The 21,276-nt window shown below is 39.5% G+C and overlaps 2 protein-coding genes across 3 annotated transcripts in view; one reads left to right on the plus strand and one right to left on the minus strand.

The window, feature by feature from the left end:
- syt18b (synaptotagmin XVIIIb) overlaps window positions 1-21,276 on the minus strand; it is a 367,435-nt gene that overhangs the window by 41,233 nt on the left and 304,926 nt on the right. The gene's annotated exons all lie outside the window — the stretch shown is intronic.
- Window positions 5,219-12,402, plus strand: LOC113026577 (tripartite motif-containing protein 14). The gene is made up of 7 exons (XM_026175509.2): window positions 5,219-5,520; window positions 7,222-8,165; window positions 9,286-9,381; window positions 10,287-10,535; window positions 10,638-10,660; window positions 11,021-11,175; window positions 11,314-12,402. Exons 1-7 carry the CDS (start codon window positions 5,271-5,273, stop codon window positions 11,856-11,858), a joined length of 2,262 nt encoding a protein of 753 aa, XP_026031294.2. The 5' UTR covers window positions 5,219-5,270; the 3' UTR covers window positions 11,859-12,402.

A 21,276-nucleotide genomic window follows, 5' to 3' on the forward strand; every position in this document is an offset into this window, starting at 1 on the left:
CAGTCACCTCATTGTTCTGACGCACACAACAAAACTATTGACTACACTACACACTAACTGCACAAGATTTGCGCTAAATGTCGCAAATCTCTCACATCTCAAAACACCGCCGTCACTCCTAAAACTTCCCTCTTCCTAAACAACTAAATGCCATGTTGCCATATCATTTTTTGATTGGTCGACATGGTACATTTTTCCACCAATAGGAAGGAGTGGGGTTTTTTTGGTTTTGTTTTTGCTCACAGGTGGAGAGGGCTTTCGAGCGTTTTCCTTATAAAACGCAGTTTTTACCTTTCTTCCTGCACTAAATATAAACAACGATAGTATTCAGGAAGAAAACCAAACATTGCAGATATTTTTTATCAGAACTCTGGTTTTACATGGCCTATCAACACAATTTAAAAACTGGTATAAAGTCAACACTTTTTCCGTCAATTGTTCCGTTTGTCCTGCTCACATCTCCAATGGTTGTACACGTTGTCATTGACGCCATGCCGCTTTGCTAGCTAAAACACCGGTGTCGGCACATAAGGACGCTGTCATAGCCTGTCAGCGACGTTGATTAGCTTTGTATATACAAATGTGAATCACATTATTGGCTGGACTATGGGATAAGGTGGCATCGTTGTAATCCCATACGGGAGCAGCCAGTACTTACTGACTAACACGGCAAAACAGAATTGTTAAAGTATTCATTTTAATTTCATTCAGGTTAGATTTTTTTTCTGTGTGCAACGCAGATTTTCTGTGCGCAGAGACCGTCCCAGCAGTGCGCAATTGCGCACCCGCGCAGCTTAGAGGGAACATTGACTACAACTCATACACAAGATTTTACATTCAAACAAAAAATAAACAAAATTCTGTAATTACAAGTATTAAAGTATGTTAACACTTAGCTGTGTGTGTCAACGTCAGAATGCCTATCATGTTTTATTTGTGAAAAGAAGAAACTTCTCATTTTCAGATAATATCGGGTTTATGTAAATCTGTTGTGTTTAGGTTTGACACTTAAAAGAGAGTTTTATTTGCTTATGTGCCCCCACCCCCCTTGTTCCCCCTCACTTTACTAGAGAAAAGGATATTTAAGACTCTTTTATAAGAATATTGTCACCTAAAACAGACACAACTTGTATTACAAAGTATGTACAGTAAATATTTAAGATGTTATAGGTATTTTAACTAAGTCCATTTAATGCCCCGCTAGCTAACTTTGCACAGCGCTTCAGTTTAAGAAGAAATCTAATATTTTATAGTTTGTGTATCTACACTGTGATGGTGGCTATTAGGACTGCTGCAGGACTCCTAGCTACTGTATGACTGTGTGGTTCTGTATGAGTGCATACCGTAAGGAGGTCAGTGGGTATTTGAGGGAGTGCATGCACGTATGTGAGTGCTGGTGTGAATGTGGTGTGTGCAATAGTTTGTTGGTCTAGTGAACCAATATGCCAGCCTCACACACAGTTGTCCTGTTGTTAATCTAAATCTGTGGGTCTATGTCTTAGTCCAGGTCTCTTTCTGTTTCTCCCTCTTTGACTCCTTTTGTCTCTTTGCTTTGTTGGGACATACAGGGTAACATAAAGGGGGTGGGAGTATAACGTGGGGTGACTGGTGTGCCTGAGTATTGAACTCAAGTAATAATGAATTAGTAAGGCCTGTCCCAGCCTCACCTGTGGGTGTGTTCTTGTGTAAATAGATATTCTGTAGATGCCAATTAGCAAATATGGAAAAGATGATTAACTTACAGCATTGGAAGAGGTTCCTTAAAAAATAATATTAACACTTAATAAAGGTTTTCACTGTAAATCTCTGTTGTGCTTTTTAAAATTTATTATTTTAACCAAAGCTATGAAGTTTTTAAAGGGCAAACCATGTAAATGGATGAGACATGTGACAGTATATATAATAATAAAAAATACACATTATGGTTTATTCTCTGCTGTTTAAATGGCTAAAGCAGCCTTGCACCCTCCCCCCTGTCCGTTCATTTACCCACTGTATCATTTAGGTTATGCAGATTTAGTTACTAATAAAACTAAAACTAGCTCACTTTTGAGCATCTTTTCTCCTGGGGCTTGGGCTTCTCTGTTGCATTGTATACATTTAGATGGTTAGTAAGTCTCATTATTACTTGTTCAAATCTGCTTGGAGTTTGGAAGAAGGATTCAATTAAACTGTATTTTATTTATATAGCACCAGATCACAACAGCAGTCACCTCAAGGCACTTTATATTTTAAGGTAAAGACCTTACAATGAGACAGCCATCTGCGGTGACCAGCAGGGGGTGAGGGGAGAGATGTAGGACAGAAGACATTTTGTGGAAGAGTAGGAATCCAAACTAGGAGCTGGTTAAACAGAAGACAGGCCTTAATTCTACTACTAGACAAACTCAGAAGTACAAGTCAGCCAGTAAGCTAGGATCAAAGAGCTCTATTGGAGGGATATGGTATGGATGAATGCATAATGGGTGCATTGTACAGTGTTGCAGAAAAGTCAGTGTGGTCACAAAAGATTAATGGGTACATGGACATCTATGCAGAGTTTCACTTTCAATGTCTAGTGATGAAATTTACTCAAACCCAAGTGGACTCGCTCAACTCAGTGACACTAAAAATGTAACACTTGCTTTAAACTTCTTAATTGACTCCATATTGGAGCTGCTCTTCCTTTGCAGGTAGAATTTCCACACTTATTCCAGTTGTTTTACAATCCAACCAATCTATGGTAAGCTTTCAATAGCTACTAACAAAACAAACAATCACCATCTTCCTGTTTTGGTTTTGCAATCATTCCTTCATTTTCCAGGAGCACAGAGTGGCAGAAAGAATTGCTGTTTGAAGGATTGGGACTTACAAGGAACTAATATCGAACCAGTGTCATAGTTTTAAGGGACTGCATTTTTCAATAGGGTTCTCTTTCATAATTATAATTTTTCTTTTGAAAAGAAACAGAATTACATCAGTGATATGGTCACATCTGCAAGTGCACGGGGTACACTTGGGTCAGGTCTTGTTTCTGGAAATTTTCTTTGCGACAGCTACACTCTAAAAAAAACTAAATGCAAATAGAAGTTAAGGAGCCAGTACACTGAACTCTTTATCACTGAATGAGATAAAGCTGCTACTACAAAATAAAAGCTTTGAAAGAACAAATTTAGATTTAAAAGAAGGAAAATTATATGTTTAGCGGTTGCATTAGTATTTGAAAATAAATGTATGTATGTATTTCTTTATTTATATTTATGTTTATTTATTTATTTATAAATGTAAAAGGGTAATAGTTTTTTCCCAAATACTTTCCTTAATAATTCAGCTGCCATAAAAGGCCACGTCTCACTTCATGTTGTAGGCAACCCAAATGAAAAATGCAGTTATGTTTGAGAGCTACAACCACTATGAGATTATGAAAGATTAACCTCTCACTCACAATAGTCCGTTTTTATCCGTCTCACATGTTTTGAGCGCAAAAGCAAAAGAAATTCCACGCAGAAAGAAAGAAAGAAGAGAATTATTGTTCCCATCTAGTGTTTTAACACCAACAACCCCCTTATGGCAGCTCAGACTTCAAGCACTCAGTACTGCCAGATTTTCAACTCAGGAGTTGTGCTGTGTATGGCTTATGTGCCTTATGGGAATCTGTGGGGTATACGGGGGTGAGATGAAGAATAGCTTCATTTAGATTTAATTATATTCCAGTGCAGCTCAGTGTGTGAGGGCATAAAATCACTGCAGTAATTCTTATTTTAACTGAATGATCAAGTGTTATGTTGAGCTTTTCTGTCACTGTACATTTCTTTTCTTTTCTTTTTCTTTTTAAACACAGATCATTTAATGTAAAATATAGTTTCTGTCAAACTCGCTGCAACAGGATGAGTCATGAAGGAAACGAAGAGAAAAACTGGAAGGAAGTTGCACAGGAACTAGGGCGGCAATTTCCCAACAAACTAAAAGTAGGGCAAGCGTGTGTTTGTGTGGGACAATGTGGGATACATCAGAAAAATAAACACACAACAAAGTATGTGTGTACAGCTTTTGCATTAGTATGCCAAAGACATGTATAGGTCATTTAAATTCAACTTTTCCAACACCCTTGCTAAGTAAATAAGGATAACAGGAGCTCTTCATATAGTCTTATTTTTCTTATGCTCTTACTGTTTTGAATTCTGGTAACTTATTTCCAGTGGCTGTTCTGTCTGATAATCAACTTTTTTTTCTGCATCTTTTTTCAACACATTTGTCAGTTCTAACAATTTAGAGCATATTATGAAACTCACACATAGTGTGTTTCTTTTCGACATACCTACCCTTGTGCGAAATCAAAAAAAATAACTAGCAAAAAACCCCAAATACTCTGAGAATTTCTTTCCACTAACTTAAGTCAGTTAAAACCAGTACCTGGGTATCTGTTGTCACCTCAGTGGTTTTTCTTTGGGGTAGTTTTCATCATATTTGCTCAAGTACAGCTTATGACCTTGTGGTGACTTGCAAGTTCACTCACTGGACAGAGAATTGGACTCATGGACTTAAACCATGATAAAGGTCTTAAATTGTGGAACAGGGAGATGAGGGACAAAACTCCAATACAGTCCTATACCTCGGCATCCTATCTGAGATATTCTAGACAAAGATAAAAAGTGCTGCTTACTTCATTTTAGTTTTTTAAAATATCGCACAACATAAAAGACCCAGTTGCCTTAAAGCGCTTTATGTTGCAAGGTAAAGACTCTACAACAATAATGAAAAAACACCAAAATTCAGATAAACCCTTAAGAGTGAGCACTTGGCAGCAGTGGGAATAAAAAAAAACTCCCTTTTACCAGGAAGAAACCTCTGGTGGAACCAGGCTCTGGAAGGTGTAGCCGTCTGTTTTTGGGGGGAAGGTTGGGGCTGAGAGGAGAGATGCGGGACAGAGAGCACACTGTGGAAAAGATATCCCACAGAATGAGCTTGGCATAAAAAGGCTGTATTCATATTCATCTTCTGAGATATTAAATTGGGTGGTGTAGCACCGGATGGAGAGCAGGCCATCTAAGAAGGTTGATGACTTGGTGAATGAGGCATGTTGTATTAAGCGCTTCAGTGTTTAAGTAGAGTAAAAAAGTGCTAATTAAATTAAGATCAAACTTCAGAGCAGATATCACATCTGCATGCATCTGCATTCGACAGACTGTACCTTTAACTCCCTGCCAAAGGGGGAAAGCGAGATTCAAATATCTGGCTCCGCCTCTGCTGCATGTCGTCGCGGAAATAGAAAGTAAACAGGGCAAAACAAAATGGGAGCATCGTTGGATACTCCAGCGAGGTGCCCTCTCTGCACCGAGCTGACCCGGGACCCGGTTACTCTGAAGTGTAACCACAGTTTCTGCCAGCGATGCATTGGAGACTTGTGGAGCATTAACCCGAACGGGCCGTACCATTGTCCGGAGTGGAGGTGTAAAACCGAGTACCAGACTTTGCCGTTTCATAGCAGTTTGATACGGTCACCAACTCCCCGAGGACAAGCACAGCCTCGCAGCACTGCAGGTACTGTTAAGGTGATTAGGTTAACATTTAAATTGTAACCGGACGAGTGAAATAACGGCCCTTAAAACTACAAACGTGAAAGCGGGATTATAAACTAATGCTAGCTAGCTGCTAACGTCAGAGGTCTCCCGCTCACAAGCAAAATGGGCGTTACGCATATGTTCAGTACTGTAAACTAGACAACTAGACAGACTACTGCATACTTATAATCGCATTCTAGCTGTAGCTAGTAAATGTTCACTAGTTTACTTCTAATCCAAAGACCTTAATAAATAGCAAATAGGTTGCGCTTTCTAAATGGAAGATACCATTTGATCAACCTTAGGGGACGTAAAAGTACTATAAAACTAGTAGCACATGATGGTCTAATCTTTAATTTGCGGGAAAAAAGGTTTTAGCAAACCAGAACTTTGTTATGTGCATGTATGACCAGTGACAGATAAAGTAACATATTTTTCGATTGTATTCATTTATTGATGGATTATGTGAAATGAAGAACTCACAGTTTAGGTTAAAAGACTATATTTTTGGTGTCTTTTTTTTTTTTAGAGCCCAATTGTACCAGTGGCAGCTTCAGGTGAACGCACCACTTGTCTGTTGGTCATGTAGTCGAGTAGGCATGCACATCCCTACTGCAAACAGTGCTAAGTTGTTGCGTTTTGTGTCATGTTGTTTGGCCAGGTCTCATCTGTAAAACAAATCTGATCTCAATGGGATGTGCTGGTAAATAAAGGTAAACAAATACATGTGCTTAACAGTGGATGGAGCCTGCAGGAAAGAAAATCAATAATACTATTTCTAGCATTTCTTTGGTGTTATATTATGTTGTTAAAAAGGACAACAGACAGAGGACTACCACTCTATCTATGATACATTATACATCATTGCCAACTGCTATACCATTTGGGCTCTAATCTTCTAATCTGTCGTAGTTAGAAATATTCATATTTAACTGTTTTTGTGAGACTGTTAGATTTAGATTTGAGTACTAAGCAACAATTTTCAGCATTTCAATGTCCATCCATTTTCTTAACTACTTATCCGACATAGGCCTACGGGAGTGTTAGAGCTTATCCTTAACCCTTCTGACAACGAGTGAAAGACGAGGTACATCCTGGTTGCCAGGACTAACACAGAGCGAGAAAGCTGTAAATAGTTAAATAACTTATTCACCTAGTAATCACCAGTAAAATGCCTTTCATATAAAAGTTGGGGGAGTAAAAACCCATAATGCATTCTTAAATAAAGTCTAATTGAAGTAGTATAACATTTAACACTCAAGTGAAATACAGGTACCTCAGAATTTGATTGTATTACAGTTCTTGAGCAAATTTCCTTTGTTTCTTGCTGTCACAAGGTTTAAAACAGAATATTTTAAACAAAGCATTAGCTCTTGTGTAATTTAATGGGAGCAGTGTTCGGCATTTGTTTACAGTGTCACAGATCAAAGTCCAATTAAAACTCTGAGATCAAAGTTTGAACTCTTTTAAAGCAAATAGACAGCAGGGTTAAAAGTCTGTTTCTGACGTGTGATCATGAGTGTAAGCAGCACCTTTAAACCTTTAATGCACTGAACAGTTACATCTGTGTTGCTTACCTTCCTTCCTTACAAGGCAACATCATCACAGAACTCCTAAGTACTTAGTACAAACTCAGCCTTCTTTAAAAACAGTTTTACTTATATTTTATTTATTTTTTAAGGTTCATCCACCAGTAACAATGAAGAAAGTACATCTGACTCGAGTTTAAGGAGGCCATCGCTAACCAGCCGACTCCTCGGAAAGAGGAAGGCCAGCGCACCTGTACCTGAACAGCCTGAAGCAAAGAGAACAACTGTCGAGAGCCCCCGTGCATGGCCCAGTGACACAGAGATTCCCACCACTTCCTTGTCAAATAACACTGGGAAGTCAACTGCCGTGGAAACATCTAAGAAAGTAGTAGAACCAGAATCTTCCCAATCTAAAGAGGGTGATGGCTCAACCTCCGAGGAGAACTCTGACAGCAATGGAGCATCTGCAAGCGGTGGGCCACAAGCCATCTCAGTCCAGCATAAATCAGAAAAGGCCATCATACTGGATGACTCTGACAATGAAGTCGACATATGTGATGCACCTCCTCCTGCAACCCCCAAGAAAGACCCGCAAGTAACTGGGGTATGTGTGACACCAAAGAAGCCTTTGTCAACTCCCACCTTTCCTGCAACCTCAACTCCAGGAAAAGATAAGCCTCCTGTGCACCATGCTGGCAAGTCATCTCCGATTCCAAGCAAAATTAATTTACCTGCTTCAGGATCCTCAAGTCATGTTGGCATCTTCTCCAGGGCAGAAAACAAAAGCGCCAGCCCTGTGCCCTGTCATTATTGTCCTAAAACTCGGTGTCAGTCTGCAGTGAAGACTTGTCTGGTGTGCGGGGCCTCCATGTGTTCAGAGCACCTGCGGCCCCACCTGGACACCCCAGTTTTCCAAAATCACACCCTGGTTTCTCCAGTGGAAGACATTTCCCTCTGGAGGTGTCAGGATCACCACGAGATAAACCGTATCTACTGTCGGCAGTGTGCAGTGTGTGTGTGCACTGTGTGTACCGTCATAGGTTCCCATCGTGACCACGAATGCATCAGCATCAGGGAGGCAGAGAGAGAGCTCAGGGTGAGTGCTGCTGACTTAATGCACGTGAGATCTGATTTCAATGCATAGTACCTGAAGATAATCGGATGAGGAATACTTACACAGATACACATGGGGTAAAAACAAAAATATAGTGTTTTGTGGGAAATCCCTTGCAGTGACCGAGCATCTGAAATATTTGATCTGATAGATATCAGAAGATGAGGTGCTGAGCTGGGTTAACTTTGGACTGGTTGCGTTAATGCGCCCCTGGAGTATAAAAGAAGCACACATCCAAAAATATTTCAACTCATCTGCTTGTTCCGACAAGCATAACGTTAAAACAAACACTGCAAGAATAACGCAGTCTAACACACAAACACAAGGCAGATGGGCAACAAACAAAATCATTACCACTGTAATCACTTTTTGTGCCCATAATGATCTGTAAGCAGGGTTATATTTGGCAATGGTGAGCCGGTCTCTAAAGTAATCTTTGCTTCTGTTTCCTGATATTTGGTTTCTTAATTTTATTCAAAATTATCTCGTTGTCTCTCGTCTTTCTGTGTGGTCATGTATCTTCAGTCTTTTGTTTGACCATTTATGATAGCGGATTATTTGAATATAGAATGACCGTTCCTATGAGTTTACTTGCTATTTTGACAGCCATTTTTAACTAATCATTCGTCATGTAACTTCTAGATGTATTGTAGGAAGTCTGTTATCTTCCAATTTACACTGTTGCCCCTAGCAGATAAAACACAGGTCTGTTTATTCACATGGAAAATGTATATGGTTCACAAAGTTGAGAACATGACAATCAGAGATTTAGAGGGATACCTTAATGGTTTTACAAGCAACAGCCATTTGTATCTAATTTAGTACAAAATAATGTTTTTCAGTTGATCTAAGCTACCAGCTTATTAAAAATAACCCTCATCATTTTAGGCTTTTCTCAAAATACGTCTTGGGACTTTATATTTTGGAGAATCTGCTCAAACTACTTTGCTTCAAATTCAAAGTGGCGAAGAACATAGCCTGAAGAACAAAAAACATGTAACTATCCAGCTGTGAGCATACAGCACTTGTGGCTAAATATAGATATAATCAAAGCCATAGACTCGTGACTTGTTTTTAAATCTTTGTGGACATTTTTCCTCAGGGAAACCTGAAAGAAGAGATCAAACAACTGCAAGAGGCTGAGCAGCAAGTGAAGGACCGAGTGACTGAGCTCGCTCAGAAGAAAGAGACTTTCAAAGTGAGTTGGCTAAGTATGTTGTTAAATATACATATGTTCGTTCTGCTTAGCCGCTAAGAATTACAAGAGATTTTCTTTCACACCCATTGCATTGAAATTTAAGGGGTTTTTATAGAAGTGCATATAATTGGCTAAAATTAGTTAATAAACTTCTCCAGTTCTTTGTTTCATGTCAGAATAGGAAGACTTTATACAAGTAATACAAATATTAGGCGGCTTTGTTTGAGAATGTAAAGAAATTAAGCTTAAGGTTTTTAGGTTAGGGTTACATGGTTGATTGCTGCCCCCAACTAAATACTTCTCCTTGAGTAATAGTCATTCATTCATTCAAGTGATTAATTGACGAGCTGGTTTTTTTTTTGTATTTTTAGGGCACTAGTCCCAGGGTGCTACATTGCAGCACAAAGCTTTATTAAGTTGCAGCAACTCTTAAATAGAATCTAACACTGAAGTGAGTGGCCGTACTAAAGTAATTCTTTTTCCCATCTGCAAGTATGCTAAAGTCCAAGTGGGATAAATGTTACCATGACTGTGAGGGTCCATGCAGATGTCCGTCTCCCTGCCTGTTATTTTGACCGTGCAAACTCTTCTGCAGAGACCATTCTGTTTACGACTTACCGAGTGTTGCCACTTCCTTCCGACTCTTAGGAGGCAGCCTTGAGTCATTTCTGTTGCTCAATCTGGATTTTATTTTGAGCTGAGGAAACCAGTTAATACAAAAAAGGAAAACATAAAAATGCCATGTTTGAAATTTAAATAGACTGGAAAAGCATCTTACGTTGAAATCTTTGCATTTCTGAAGTGTTGTACGGTGTACTAGTAATCGGAAATGAGTAATAACTAACAGCAAAGAAATGCAATACTACCGCAATACTACTACATATATTTATACTGTGTCTGTCTAGGAGGTTTTGCGTGAAGCACAAGCAGGAGTGAAGCAGCAGTACAGTACCATCAAAGAGGCCTTGGAGCAGGAGGAGCAACTGGCTCTTCAGTGTGTGAAGAAGGAAGAGAACCGAGTTTTGGGGGGACTAGAGGAGAAACTCTGCCACCTCCATAGCTCCCTTCAATCCATCCAACAAGGCCTTCACACGCTGGAGAATCTGGCTGACACCAGAGGCGACAACTCTTTTAAGGACCAGGCCTTCATCATGGTCAGATCATTTTTGTTGGCTTAAAAAATATATGCATATATTTACTGCTGAATTATTAATGTTTGCATAGTAAAATGCCTTTTCTTTTTTCTGACATTGCAGGAATACAGCAAGATTGCCCAGCTGTAAGTAATATGCTTTTAACTTCTGCTTTGCAGCAGTAAAATTGTCCGCTTGTTGAACATTTCACTAGCTGAATGTGCTCCCAGAAAATCAGTTTTGTAAACATGCTGCATAGTCGTTTATTTTATTTTAATGAAAGTACTAGTTAGCTCACCCTAGTTGGTAAAAGCTGACTTTAAAAGTTCTTTTGCAATGCAATCAGCAGGGATGGTGATTTGGAAAGCGATGTGACACTTTTGTGCTGTGGGTACAAATCCCACACACTAAGTACACACATCTAAGAAATGGAGATTGGATTTATATGTGCAATTTGCTGCACGATAGTCTTAGGGCTCATTACTGACTCAGTTCTCCTTCATCAGGAGTGGTGAGATGGGGAGCTATGTGGAGCAGTTTGAGGCCACGGAGGAAGTGAATCGTCCCCGGCTGAGGTGTCTGCAGCAGTGGACAGAGAAGCGACTGGACACAGTTGTCATCAATACACAAAGCAAAGATAGAGATCTTAACAGGCTCCTCTGTAAGTCATGTCTTGTTTATACTACTGTTTATACAGCTCACACAGCTAATTACGCCACAGCACTAAATACATGTGTTAGGATATTCAGTTAGTCTTAATTTTCTCATCTAAATTCTTCCTCTTTAATCGTGTACACAGATGGCACCATACCCCTCTTGGATTCAGATACGGCCCATCCTAAGCTGCAGCTGTCTGATAACAGCAGAACGGTGACCTACAGCGATGCTCAGCAGGCTTACATGGAGCACGAGGCTCGCTTCAGTTCCTTCCCACAGGTCCTTTCCTCATTAGCACTGGAGGGGGGGCGTTGGTACTGGGAGGTGAGCGTGTCCGTGGATGATGGTCGATGGAAGGTGGGGCTGTGTGAGGCTCAGATGGAGAGGAAAGGCCAAAAGGACAACTCTCGTCTGGGGTTCAACAGTTACTCCTGGTGCCTGGCCTGTGACAAAAGGAAGGTAGAGGCCCTCCATAATAAAGTATCAGTTCCTGTGGATTCAGATGGACTGCAAAGGGTAGGAGTGTTCCTTGACTTTGAAGATGGTATTTTATCATTCTTTAATGTGACACCAGGGGGCACTCTAGCTTTAATGCATTCCTACAAGCAGAGGTTTACTAATCCTCTTTACCCAGCCTTTTCTGTGTCTAAAACACACTTGTCTATCTGTGATTTGTTCGAGTCTTAAACTGCACAGAAGCACCATATCAGTTCTGCTGATTGATTTACAAACTTCATCAATCTGTGGTGCCTTTTTTAAGTGTTAATCTATTTTAGTAAAATGTGCTGTTGTGTAACTTTCTCATGGATGATAGATCTGTCCTACACTGCATACAATCCCTGACTTCTGCAAAGATCTGTAAATGTGATTTTTACATCATTTGAAAGAACTGGAATAAATAGAAATCCTATTCAATATACCTTACATGTAACAGCCAATCACTGGTAGTATTTTTTTTTTTTTTAATAGAAAGACCACACTTTTTTAATCTTTTTTTTTTTTTTTTTTTTTTGAGATGATGTATCAACAAATGAGAACGTTTTTAAGTGGTAGGCAAGTTATCAATGATGATCAATACACAAATATTTTGGATAGTGTTTCTATTTTGAATATTTGTTTGTTTTTTTTAAATCTTCAGATTGTACTTTACATATCTCGTCTTTGTCATCCTTATTGCTCCTGTTGTGACTCATTTGTCTTTCTACTGGAATAAACTGTCAGAGTTTCCAAAGCTGCGTTACTGCGTGCCATGATTCTTCCCATGGGCCTTTAAATAGAAACACAGGTGTGCGAGTGGGTGATGTGTTTCCCCACAACAGGTGACAGTTGGCGTGTTAACTTTTAAATTTCACTGCTCCCACAGCATGGGAGCTTTACTGACAACAAACACTGCCTTTGACACAAACCCCTGATAGGATGGCAGACCGAAGCAGATGCTAAATTGTCCTTTTCTTTGCAAAGTCTGTGGCTCATTTATTCTGACTAGGGGTCTGCGCAGTTGACGTCATTGAGTGGGATCAAAGTGGTATTTACATAAACTCCTTCTGGATGATTGGTCGAGCGACTGAATGCCAGTGGTTCAGGGACAGCTGTCTGTGGATCACAGTGGATACAAACTTATTAAAGTAGCAAATGTAATATAACTGAAAACGAATCAAAGTCTAAATGGGGCCTGGGGAAAACTGCTACAGTTCTTTTTACATAGTTGAACAAAAACATTTCCCCACAATGTCAACAGCTTCTTCTGACTTTTATTGATGTAATTTCAAACATTTAAGAAACCTGAATCTGAGCAGGTGCTCCAGCCAAGCATGACAGCAATTTCACACTTACAGACACACGATCCAAAGGTAATCACAAACCCTACGTGGGTTTTGCTTTATTTCTCAGTCGTTTCTAGCCTGCACACGGAGGCAGGATGCGAGACATTTCTGTGAGAGATCAAGAGGAGGAGGAGGCTTAAACAGTCGGGATAATTAAATTCTCCTCTCCCTGTCCATCTAGTGGTCTGTCAGCCACGCTCAGCAAGCTTTTCTGGAATTGTTATCCCTCAATAAGATAAGCTGAGAGCACATAGTGTGTTGGTGTAGAACAACGTGGCACATCTTCTTTAAGAAATAAAATGAATGTGATGTGAAGCCCTAAAAATCTCTGTGTGGCTAAATAAAGGGACGGGGTCTTCATTAATGATCCCCATTGTTTCCCACATCTAAAACATAACAGCCAAAGTGTCTACTTGTCAAAATGTCTTCATATTAAGATCCCCTCTTCTATATCTGGCTGCTGTATCTATGGGAATAGAATCAAATCCCTTAATTACCATGTCAGTGGCATGTCAGTGCACGGTAATTACTTAATTCCGTCGATATGACTGAAAAGGCACAGAAATGACTATAAGCACTTGGAAAGTAATGAGCTTACTTTGGGAAATGCATTGTTTGTATCCAATAGTTTTTTGACTTAAACAGATTACCTACAAAGTAAAGAAAGCCATTCGCATGGCTATTTACATTCAATTTCAAATCAGCTTTTAAAATCAATACTTAATTCGAAGAGCTCTAGACCTGGGGAAGTATTAAGAAAAGTCTTTTGCAATAATCTCCTGTGCAAATGTAGGAACATGCTTCTTCTGTTCTGCTCGTTCATAGTAAAGTAGCACCATAAGTGGGTCAAAACAGGTCTTATTTGCAAGACCTCCGACTTCTGACTCGGCACTCTCCCTTTTTATGGCAAGCTTTTATCTATCATCATTATCAGGGAAGAAAGTGGAATGGCATGAAATTATTGAGGGTCAGAGATGGTCAAACAGATGGAAGGCAGCAAGACTTCCACTTAAACTGTCTTCTTAATGCCACAGAATGTCACTCCTCCTCCGCTGTGTCTCTCGCTCCTTTTTTGTTTTTTATTTGCTGGTGACCTTGTGCTAGCCCCCTTAAAAGTTAAACAAGCTCGCTTTCAAAGTTTGATATTTGGTAACATTTAAATTTGTTCTAGGTCACATCAAAGGTTGTTCTTTGTGGAACTGGAAATAATAGGACCGTGCAGCACAAATTGCCTCATTTACTGAGCTAGGACCAGTAACCACTTCAATTTGCATTTTTCATGGGGCAATGTGCCTGAGTCGACCTTTACCTCTTGGCTCAAGATAAGTCAAACACTCTCATTATACTGATGGGGATACTGTAGCTCCCTGGAGCATATGAAAATCTACATCTATGGTACAGTAACATGGCATAATTAGGTGTCTCTATGGTTTTTCTTTGCACTTCCTATGTATAACCTTTCAGTATGAATCACAGAGAAACAGCACTCACTGTTGTCCTCAAGGTTTTTCCTCAATTATCAAACACTTTTCTAACAATCTGGATGCAAAAAGTATTCTCTGCAACAGAAACGTTCTCATGGTGCAGCTGTGCTTTCTAATCCATCTATCAAATACTCTGATTATTTTATATTTAAGAAAACTTAGCTACTGTAGCCAAAGATACTAAATTTCAGTTTTGGTGTAAAGAAGACACGTGTGTCATGGGGTGCTCGTTAAAAAAAGTCTTTGATCTGATGTTTTCCTTCAAACAGGCTGAATAAACGTCTTTTTAATTGAATGCATTACTGGCTACTGTAGTGCCTGCCAGTGATGTGCAAAGACTAGAGCATAACTACAAAAAATAGTCTTATCCTAAGAATCAAGCTAACCTTAAAGAACTCATTCTTGTGTTTAAAATTGTATTTAATTCTGCTCTGCTACTGTTTTTGTTCTGTTACAATGAAAACTTCATATTATGTGACCAAATTTTCAGACAGGAGGTAGTTATTGTGACCCCTCTAAAGGTTTTGATCTGTCCATCATGCAAAGCTACTCTAAATAAATATCACGATGTAAATGACTATAATAAGTCACCTTTAAATCATTTTTATTTTAACAAAATGGTCCAACTACTTTGAACTAGATGTGCAGTCATAATACAAGTGCACCCCACAATTCAGTAACTTGTGTAACCACCTTTAGCAGCAATAACTTGAAGTAATTATATTCTGAGTCTCCCTTTACTGGACCATTGCAAGACCTTGATTATTTTCTTTTCCGCCAATCTGTTGTATATTTGCTGCTTCATTTCTGTCCTTTCTTCTGTTCCTTGACCTACTTTAGGCAAAGCTTTAACTGTCAGTCAGATGACCTCACATTGACTCTAGAGTACTAAACACAGGAGTTAATGGTCAACTCAGTGATCTCAAGGTGGCCAGACCCTGTTGCCGCAAAACAAGTGCAAATCATCACCCGTTCACCACCGTGCTTTACAGTTGGTATGAGATGTAGATGAGATGTCCAAAAGACATTCTTCCAGAAGTGCTTTGTTCAGATGCAGCTTCTTTTTTGAGAGGCAAGTCTTTCTCTAGTACAATTAGAAAAAGACTGCTTGTTCAATCTTTTACTGCCATGAACCTCAACATTCAGCAAGGTAAATTGAGCCCATAGAGTCTGAGATGTAGCTGCTGGGTTTTTTGAAGGATTGTACAGTCTGACCTTGGGGTGATTTTGCTGGGAAGTCTGAAACTCTTACAAAGATTGGCAGTTGTCTTGAATGTCCCCCACTTGTGGATTCCCAAATTGGTGGGCAGCAACAATTGTTTCTCAGATTATTGCTGATGTCTTTCCTGCTAATGATCAGTTAATGAATGAATGCACTTACCTTTTTAATTCCCATGAAAAAAGTCAGGGTGTGACTATCAAATAAATCATGGTTTGATATGTTATGAGCTCTTTATCTCAGGATATAAATTTAGTACCTGCTAAGGAAATATCATAGGCAGAATACTGGTCACATAACTCTTTAATGTTAGAGTTACACACATTCCCCAAAAACATTTTTTCTGTGTTGTGTTTTTCTGTGTGAATTTTAACCATAGAATTTTTGGAACTATAAAAACTTAATGTGAAGTATGACCAGTGGTTGGTGCAGTCTGTACATTACCCATGTGGCCATGTCTTCTGTTGGCATGGCAACACTTGGTGAGCTCAGGTGAGCTGGGAGACTCACGTGTCTGACTTGGTCATCTGCCAGGCTTGGAACAGTTCATGGAAATCTGAGACACAAGAAATGCTGAGCCTATTGTTGAGTGGCGTGCCTATTTTCTTCCTTCACCTTTCCCCAGGCAAATCAATTTACTTTCTACAGAATGAACGCCTTACGACTTTCATGAGAAAGTCTATCGCTGCATCTGTCCGACAGGCAGGGCTGGGCGAGTGATAAAAATCCAAATCTCACATCTGTTTGCATGGCTGGTCGCTATGATGGAAATGTACAAAGAACGTTTTTATTCTGTATTCTGTGGAGAATTAAGAATCACGCACAGTGCAGACACTCGAATGGCAAACAATAAGATTCTTTATAATGTAAATTTATTTCTGTCTTCAACGATTGACATGGTAGCAGATTACAAAGAAACAGCAGCACCATTAGTTACCCTCTTTTTGTTGTCAGCTGCGGTGCCAGTTTGTCTCCTCATCCGACCTACCGTCCCACTCTCCCAGTCTATGATCACTCAGAATATCAGCAGTATCTTTCACATAGTTTATTTATATATGTGTCCTGCTGCTCTTTCACTTTGCCCCTCAGCAGGAAGGTCAGAATACAGGTCAGAGGCTCAGACTGAGCCTCAGGAAGTGACTGGGATTCAGTGTCTCGTTCAAGGACGTGTTAGTAGAAGGGATTCAGGCTGTCTCGAGAGGTTGACGTTCAGTATGCTTGATGTTTTATTTAGTTACATGTTGCTGCCTGTTATAGTTTCTAACTCTGAGATTAAAAATTCTTAGTTTTTGGTTGTTTTGTCACATTTGCAAGTCACACAATTGCTCTCATACCCTTCAGCTGTTAATTGGAAACGATTGGGAATTAGCTTCCACTTTGTTTATTAGCTCAAGAACAGTGCGTAGAGAGCTTCGTGGACTGGGTTTCCATGGCCAAGCAGCTCCATCGCAGCCTCATATCACCAAGCAGAATGTCAAGAGTCAACGCAGTGCTGTAACGTACGCTAACACTGGACTCTAGAGCAGTCGAGACGTGTTCTCTGGAGTGACCAATCATGCTTCTCTACTCCTGCAATCTAACAGATGAGTCTGGGTTTGGCGGTTTCCTTGTCTGACTGCATTAAATATAAGTATAAATCTGGTGGAGGGTGGATTAAGATGTGGGTTTGTTTTTCCGGCTTGACCCCTTAGTTCAAGTGAGAGGAACTCCTAATCCTTCAACATACCAAGACATTTTGGATAATTTCACGCTCCCAACTTTGTGGGAACAGTTTGGGGACGGCCCTTTCCTGTTCCAATATAACATGATCTAACCAGTGGATGAAGCAAGGTCCATAAAGATATAGATGAGTGAGTTTGGTGTGGAAGAACTTGACTGGCCTGACCTCAACCTGTATTTCTGCCTTCTCCACTTTTCATGTCCAACTGTCCTGGAGCAAAACAAAACAAATCCCAAAGTGCATGTATGAAAACTCTCCCCAAAACTGTGTATACATGCTGTCCCTTATACATATTTATTTATTATTGCTTTCTGTTGTGATACAGCATTGTGTCTCATGTTACATTTTACTCCCGTTCATCGTTGGCTTTATTGAAAGATAATCCCTATATTATGCTAAGAAGAAGAATATTGTCTTCATATGGCGTGCCAAATGTGCTGGGTTTAATCCATGATGATAATTACACTTCATTGAACTGTCAGTCAGCGAAGAGTTGGACAGATTTTCTTTCCAACCATCTGTGCTCCTTTATAAACTTTTTGGCTCTTTTTGTCCATCTGTTGTCCTTTGGCACACTGCACTGACCTTATTAGCATTTAATTAAACAGTATTTGCAGAGATGAGGCTGTTCTTGGCACTTAATCTTAATCAACTTCATTTCCAGCAGCAGAAACAGGAGTGGCTCTTGATGTCTCTGCTTTAACCTCTAGAAGTGTGTCTTGTTCTGACCAAAGCTGGCTGTTCCATACTCAGATACAGAGAAACAGACCTTCTGTGTCTTTCTACTGTTTTATGTTTCCTGTATTGGGTTAATTGTTGACTGTCTACGACTACATTCACAAATAAAAATGTCTCCACTACTGTTAATTCATTAATATGACAGTCAAAGACAGAGTGTCTTAGATGAGTGACCTTTTATAATTTGCTATTTCAATCACAGACATGGACTCCTATGACCTGCATCATGAAGTCATGTGAAAAGTAAGATCATCCATGGAAATTGGAAGCAGGTTTATACCTTTTATCCTTACTTCTTGTACTTCGTGCCTTTTTAATGGCTCTGTGACATCAGTTAACTGGACATTTTGACCAATCCTGCTTTAAAGATCCCCTCACCTGCAAGTTTGATGTTTTAAGGGTGTTGTATTCTTGCATTTTAATTCCCAACAAAACATTTCAACACAATTTCATGACCCTCCATTTATTCTTTTTGATGCTTTTCTTGGTGGATTTTCTAGTGTGCTTATAATCCTGTTGAAAGCTCCACTTCTGCTTCAGCTTCATCTTTCAGACAGACAGCCTCGTTATTTTTAAGCACGACTTGATATGACAAAATTCACAGATGAATAAATGACTGCAGGCTGTCCAGTCCCTGAGGCAAAGAAGCAGCACCAAACTGGCCTCAAATTATATTAGTTTATTTCCTGTCACTGTGCCTAAACACTTTTAAAATTTGTCTGTCCAAAGAAGTTTTCTAAAACGTTGGGTTTTTAACATCTTTTTCTTCTTTTTCTTCTAATCTTCATGTTTGGACAGCAGTTATTTTTTGCCCTGGCGCACCTCCCAAACAGTTTAGACTCATCTAGTTTCTTTCTTGTTAAACAAAAATGTACTTTGACACCAAACATTGTAAGAGTTACCTCTAGTCTTGTGAAATTTTGAGGTTCCTGGAAACTTCTTTTTCTATCAGTCTGGTCTTGGGCTAATTTTGCATGATGACTGAAATCCATATTGATTTATTTGAAATAATTTGGCGATCTTTTAAAAGTCTTTGCCAGACTCAAGTATCCTTGGAGAGCTCTTTAGATCTTGGCGTGATGGCACCACATACTTCAGAGCAAACAGAAAACCAGACCCTGGATATAAGAGAGTTTAAAAGGCAGATTTCACTTCATGAGTCTAACCTTTGGCACCTAATCTTATTCTAACTTTATGGATATTTCCATGTGATTGATTTTTAACATTTAAAATCTGGCAATGATGTGTTTGAGTATATAACTTTAGAAGGAAGAGGGCCTGGAAGGTATTGGCATTGACTGCTTTCAACTTTAAAAAGAACTTTATAACAAATTTATAAAATTCATACTTCAGAGATTGTATACATTTGTGTATTTTGCTATTTTGTGGAAGAGGCAAGCTGCAGCCCACTACTTCCAGTTTATTTGCTTTGCTAAGCAGTCTGGTCACTGGCTGTAGTGAACAAATGAGACTGCATTGATTTGCAGACTGACTCAAGCCCTGCATAAAAATGCATTTATTCATTAGAATAGGACCCAGTCTGTTGACACAGCAGTGTACGAAAGCCTTTGATGAAATAATGCAGCGTCATCAGGCAACAAGTGTAACTTTGCTAACTTTTGCTGCAGCTAATTGCAATGTGGGCTGTGCAGCAATGTGCTTCCAGGTGCTTGGATTATACCTGTGCCCATTCATACCTCCTGGAATGTCGTGTTTCTATTCTTTACGTGACAACTTTTGTGATGAACAATACAACAGGAGTCACTTTCCAGAGCTGCAAAAACCTACTGGACTGATTACGCCTTTGTGTTGTACAGCTATGTAGTGGTACATGCTGATATTAGACATAGGCCAGACTTTCAGATCATTTCAGAAAGTTTTCACAGGACTTAAAACTGGAAAATGTTATCAGTATCTTACATGTGGAGGTATTTTTTGATGATTATGTTTCGTGAGATTTGCAGGCATTCCTTTATGCACAGCTCAGGTTGATGTTTGGATTTTGTGCCATTGTAACAGTTTGATTCTTTTCTCTTTTTTTAGTCATTCTGCTGCCGTCCTCAGGATCATTGTCTTGTTGCAGGATCCAAATTCTACCAAGCTTTAGCTGCCGGGCAGGTGGCCTCACATTGGCTCTAGGATACTTTGGCATACAAAGGAGTTCATGGTCAGCTCAAAGACTGCATGGTACCCAAGTCCAGTCACTGCAAAACAAGCCCAAATCATCACCCCTCTACCACAGTGTTCAACAGATGGTATGAAATCTTTGTGCTATGCTTGGTTTTTGCCAAACATGGTGCTGTGCATTATATCCAAACATCTCCACTCTGTCTCGTCTGTCCAAAGGACATTGTGTGAGAGGTCTAGTGGTTTGTTTAGACGCAGCTTTGCAAACCTAAGTCATGCTGCCATCTTTTTTTTTTGTTATAGAGAGAAGAGGCTTTTTCCTGGTAGCCATTCAAAACAAACTATACTTATTCAATATTTTTCTAAAGAAAAAGATATTGTACGGTTCTGAACTTTAACATTTAATATGCCAACAGAGGCGTTTAGAGTTTGAGATGTAGCTCTCGGTTCTTTTTGATGTCAAACAGAGCAGAAAAAGTAATCTCTGTCACACAGCTAAGCTCCACCCACCCTCTGTACAAACCTCCTATTTCCCAGAGGCAACCAATTAGGGGAAAATTGACTTAAAGGGAGAAGAATAAAACAAACAAACAGAAAAATCCTGCGTGTTTCTGAGAGTGATTAAACTGTGCGCTTTCACCAAGATCCAGTGAAACATGGTACAGATGATGTTGAACTGCGACACAAGAAAAGTTACAGCTGTAGAGTTCAAGAATTAAAATGTGAAGGCTGAACTGAGCATAATAGATCCCTTATTATGCTCATTTCAAGCTATTAAGCACATTACTTTGACTCTACTACCACACAAATCATCTTTAAGCAACAAACCATCCTTGCAGGGCTATTTCAGTCTGAATCCCCTCTAACTCCTGGCGAGGAATTCAGCATATTCCAAACATGTTACAGCTGGACAAAAGCATGTTATTAAAAGGCAGACAGGCCAGTGTGTCTGTAGACATTTTAGGTACTGGTTTCTGCAGTCTGGCGCTCACCC

Source organism: Astatotilapia calliptera, chromosome 7 (assembly GCF_964374335.1).
Source record: "Astatotilapia calliptera chromosome 7, fAstCal68.1, whole genome shotgun sequence".
NCBI classification, from domain to species: domain Eukaryota; kingdom Metazoa; phylum Chordata; class Actinopteri; order Cichliformes; family Cichlidae; genus Astatotilapia; species Astatotilapia calliptera.

Excerpts from the sequence above, each read along its gene's own strand:
- LOC113026577 (XM_026175509.2), top strand. The coding sequence starts at position 5,271 with ATGGGAGCATCGTTGGATACTCCAGCGAGGTGCCCTCTCTGCACCGAG. Across the intron at positions 10,661-11,020 it reads TACAGCAAGATTGCCCAGCT|GAGTGGTGAGATGGGGAGCT; the intron begins GTAAGTAATATG and ends CTCCTTCATCAG. Across the intron at positions 11,176-11,313 it reads AGATCTTAACAGGCTCCTCT|ATGGCACCATACCCCTCTTG; the intron begins GTAAGTCATGTC and ends TCGTGTACACAG.